This window comes from Neltuma alba, unplaced genomic scaffold, assembly GCF_004799145.2.
Source record: "Neltuma alba isolate B1F8T4 unplaced genomic scaffold, ASM479914v2 tig00004554_pilon, whole genome shotgun sequence".
In the NCBI taxonomy this organism is placed as follows: Eukaryota; Viridiplantae; Streptophyta; class Magnoliopsida; order Fabales; family Fabaceae; genus Neltuma; species Neltuma alba.
In genome coordinates this window covers 4,281-8,769 of record NW_021633762.1, presented here as the reverse complement: position 1 = coordinate 8,769, position 4,489 = coordinate 4,281, and the positions used below count along the sequence as shown (strand labels likewise).

Sequence of the window (4,489 nt, the reverse complement as noted above, 5' to 3'; positions counted from 1 at the left end):
AGGGATTTGATTAAAAATAATGTAAAGTATAGGGAAAGATGACTAAATTTTCACATTAATATTACAACTTCTGTTTAACAGATATTTTGCCTCTCAGGTGACTTTTAGATATGTAGTACTACCTTCGGTTCTCGATATAAAACCCTATTTAACTTTTATTTTGGTCTTAAATATAAGACCCCAATCCACTTTGTCTTTTATATTTACTCAATTTTTTTCAAGATAAACCTTCTAATAATTATAATTCTAGTTAATACACTTGATTAGTAAGGATATTTTAGGAAAGACAATACTTATTTAGGACAAATAACTAACTCAACTTACTTCCTTAATCTCCTCAAATTAGTCAACTGGCTCTTATAATTAGAATCGGAGGTAGTAATAAACAAATCAGGCTTAAAATGGTAGGTAAGAAAGAGAGACAAAACTTTATATAATTATAAATAAGATCTTATAATTAAGATAAGAGGTAGTATATTTTTAAAAAATGATCATAATTTTTAATATTTTTAAATTCAAAATTTAACTACATTAATTTTCTTTTTCTCTTCTTTGACCAAAAACAAATGTAGAGTACGAGTAGCTCCTAAACTCTACGGACCCATCATCACTCATAAGAAAATAGTCAAATACTGAGAGTGAGACGTAGCTAACTCCTGAAGGAATTGAGCGGTTTAGGTAGGAAATTTATTTCCCTTGTGACTCTTTCATTAACTTTATTTTTGGAATTTTTAAAATTCCTCCCCAGAAAACGAGCTTCAATCATCTTAATATTGAACCAAAAAACGAAAGAGAAAGGAACATGGTAAGCTCACTGATTCTGGGGAACTTGCTGAACTGATAATAACAACGATCATAACCATTGATATCTCCCCTGTTCTATCCGAAGAGTCAGCTAAGAATTTCTGAACTTGTAAGATGAAAATTGAACTATAAATTCCCTTTCTTCATCTTCTTCTCTGTAAAACCAGAAAGAGAAGAGAGTCAACTTGAGGCTAACTAATTTTTCAGAAGAGGTCAAGGAAGCGGATAATGTATAAAACGTGAAGCAAATTTATTGGTCCACTAGTAACATCAACACAGGAGGAATGGGCACGTACTGTATGAACCTGATTTTCTGGAGTATGGAGACTGTTACAACTGACCCATTTCAGAAGGCAATTTGTATTAATAAGTAATTCAAATAAAATAATACGCTTCTTGAACAACAGAATATAATCCATTACCTACAAGTTTGAGAGAATCAGAAGGAGAAACCCAGAGAGGCAATTGAAGTTTTGAGTGGTAAAACAAGGCATATATCTTTTCCACAGTCGAAGGAGTAAAGGGAGCTTCGGAAATTTCCAAAGGGCAGCTGGATAGATAGCTGGATACTTTGCTTTAAAGCACCAAAAATTAAAATATGCTTTTCTCTTGCAAGCGGATGCCGCAAGGTCAATACTGCAATCCACGTATGCCTCCCGTATTTCCATCAGTGAATCAATGATACAAGCAATCAATAATCAGCCATATATACCTCTCGCCCATCACCATCTCACGCCAATAGCAGTGCTGTGTAAGCCAACAATACCACCAAATCCTTCCCTTTGGTTCAGTCTGTCTGTCTGTCTCTCTCTCTCTCTCTCACAGCTTTGCATCAAATATATTATTTTCTCACTCTCTCTCTTTCTCTTCCTGGGAGAGCTCACCATCAATGGAGTAAAAGCAACTCCGAAATCCTGGCGTGCCCGAAACCATTGGGAGAAATCCAGAAATAATCAAACCCCAGATTGGATATTTTGTGCTTTTTCTGGGTTTGTATGACTTTTTTTGGGGGACTGGTCCAGTGAGAGAAACAGAGTGAAGAACAGAGTATAATCCTTTTTATGAATGAAGAAAGGAAGTTTAAGAAGAAGTAGTCAACCTGGGAAAGCCCGGAGAGTTTCTGTTGGAGGGTATCTTCGATTGCATCCATGAAATTACGGTGGCTCTGGCTTTTTGTGGTAGGATGAGTGATTCTGCCTACAGAGTCGAAACCACTTCGCGCCTCGCCCAATGGAGAATCGAAAACCCTGCTTCCTGCACTTACCGCAAATCTGATCCTTTCAGGATCGGCAAGTGGAATTGGTAAGCTACTCATCCCAATTAGATGGGTTTATCTATTCACATGTAAATTATATCTACTTGAAATAGACTGAGTTCCTTTCTTTCTTTTGAATGAAGGCATTTGGCCGTGGAGAAGAACCGGGTTTTATTTGTAAAATTATATCCCGAAATATCGAATCTAACCAGAGACAACCCCCCGATTGCATCTTTTATCATTCGGGTCGTTAGTTCTGCTGGGGATCGCAAGGCCTTGACCCATCCAGGTAACCAAAGTTCTGCTCTATTCTTTCCCCTCTTTATTAAACTGGATAATTCTAGAAAGACCCCCCCTTTTGGGGTAGTGATCATCTATATTCTGGAGAAGTTTTACCTTAATGGTTACAACCTCAGTGAAAACCTTAAAATATAACGGATTTCTAGAATTACCCGAATACGTTTTCTTGTTTATTCAGTGTTATTTACGAAAAAGGGGATATGATCTAATGATCGGAAGTTTTCTCTGTTCCCCTCTGTAACTCCTTGCCTTGGACTAATGTTTTGAAAGTTGAATCAGAAGCTAGAAAAGCTAATATGCATTATCCTAATGCTTCTTACTTATTCAGAGTTTCTCAACAATCATCCCTTGTGAGGAAGTTTAGTATGTCAGGATTCTTAACAAGACAGCATTTTTCTCATTTTTTGACTGATTACTCCTTTACCACGATGCAGTAGTAAAAGACAAATTGATCAAGAATAGCGAAGACTTTGTTTGGGCACTTGAGGTTCCAGTAACTGGGAAATTCATTATTGACGTCGAGTTCCTTGATTTGAAGACTGCATCCCCAAACGTACATTTCTCTCGACTTTTACTTTGCATCACTTTTTCCATGCAGCAATCCTAGCAAATGATGATTACTTCGAGAAAATTGCATAATCTACTGCTATAATCACGACCAGTTTATCAATTACATTTGCCCAGTGTTGATAAATAATCAGTGAGAACGAAGCAGAATCACGCTACTCATGTTCAGTCAAGTAGAGTTTTTGAACAGATTAATCAACCTTTACTAATTGCTTACCTTGTTTACAACTTGCTGGTCCAATGCAGGGTGGAGAACCTTGCTCCATCTGGGCGGAAGGACTTACACCAAAGGCATCTAATGCAACAGCTCTTGAAGCTCTTAGTCGGATGCTAATTGAAGGGATCCACACAGACATAGTGATCAATGCATCTGATGGAAGCATTGGAGCTCATCGCGCTGTTCTTGCTGCTCGATCTCCTGTCTTTCGCAGCATGTTTTCACATGACCTTAAGGAGAAGGAGCTATCAACAATAAACATTGAAGACATGTCCATTGATGCTTGCCAGGCATTCCTCAAATATCTTTATGGTAGCATAGGAACTGAAGAATTTCTCACACACAGGCTTGTCCTTCTTCATGCTGCTGACAAGTATGACATATCTGACCTGAAAGAGGCATGCCATGAAAGCCTTGTAGAAGACATTGATACCAGAAATGTTCTTGAGAGGCTTCAAAACGCATCCCTGTACCAATTACCAAAACTGAAGAGTAGCTGCTTACGGTATCTTGTAAAATTTGGGAAAATATTCGACATCCGGGATGATTTCAACTCCTTCCTGCAGGGTGCAGATAGGGATCTGATTGCTGAAGTCTTCCATGAAGTTCTCAATGCCTGGAGAGGGTTCTGAAGATCTTCCTATTGCAAAGAAGGAGAGGAAGAAAGGGTGTATTATAACAAACAAACCCATCATACGGGATGCTTGGATTTTTATTTTTTATTTTTTGGAAGGATTTGTTTCCAGGAATGCTATTCTTTTCTTCAGATTGGAAATTGTTGTGATTTCAATGTACATATTTATTGATGCTCTTGGCATATAGACCAAATCATTCTTGACTGGAAGAAAAAATGTATATGTGAAGGAAAACAGCAATGATTTCAGGAACCCTATTGGTTCTGACAATATATCACTTTAGAACTTTCTGATCAACTTGATGATTGTATGGTGGGAGATATAGAACCAGTATACCATTGTCCATAACAATATCACATGTCTAGTGGCAGATTAAGATACTGCCTTTCCAACATGTGCAGTGAAAAAGAAACGGACACAAATTATGAATTCAGGAGAAGGCAAAGTAAGATGATGATTTTCAAGTCTATATAAAGCTTAAACTTGAGGCAAAACTAAATCAAATCTAAATAAAGTTGTAAAATATTCCAATCTTCATCGTTTGCACCCCATTGAGCAGGGCAAAGGCATTTTTTTTCTAATGAAAGGATTCATCAAGAGCACAAGATTCACAGAATCCAAAGCAAGACACGAGGGTAAACATGCGAATACAATCAAGGACGACAACATAATAGGCTAAACCCTTAGCTTGCTGATCTTATAACAATCTGT

The 4,489-nt window shown here is 37.3% G+C and overlaps 1 protein-coding gene and 1 long non-coding RNA gene across 2 annotated transcripts; one reads left to right on the top strand and one right to left on the bottom strand.

Annotated features, from left to right (window-relative positions):
- Positions 1 to 549: 549 nt before the first annotated feature.
- LOC114745179 (uncharacterized) lies at positions 550 to 1,495 on the bottom strand. Its single transcript, XR_003740175.1, has 3 exons — positions 1,227 to 1,495; positions 1,101 to 1,140; positions 550 to 959 (listed from the first exon to the last, which is right to left on the bottom strand). It is a non-coding gene; the product is annotated as an uncharacterized LOC114745179 (long non-coding RNA).
- A 174-nt stretch (positions 1,496 to 1,669) lies between these two features.
- LOC114745178 (BTB/POZ domain-containing protein At1g55760-like) lies at positions 1,670 to 4,075 on the top strand. Its single transcript, XM_028933332.1, has 4 exons — positions 1,670 to 2,106; positions 2,203 to 2,348; positions 2,794 to 2,912; positions 3,173 to 4,075. Exons 1-4 carry the CDS (start codon positions 1,988 to 1,990, stop codon positions 3,773 to 3,775), a joined length of 987 nt encoding a protein of 328 aa, XP_028789165.1. The 5' UTR covers positions 1,670 to 1,987; the 3' UTR covers positions 3,776 to 4,075.
- Positions 4,076 to 4,489: the final 414 nt, after the last annotated feature.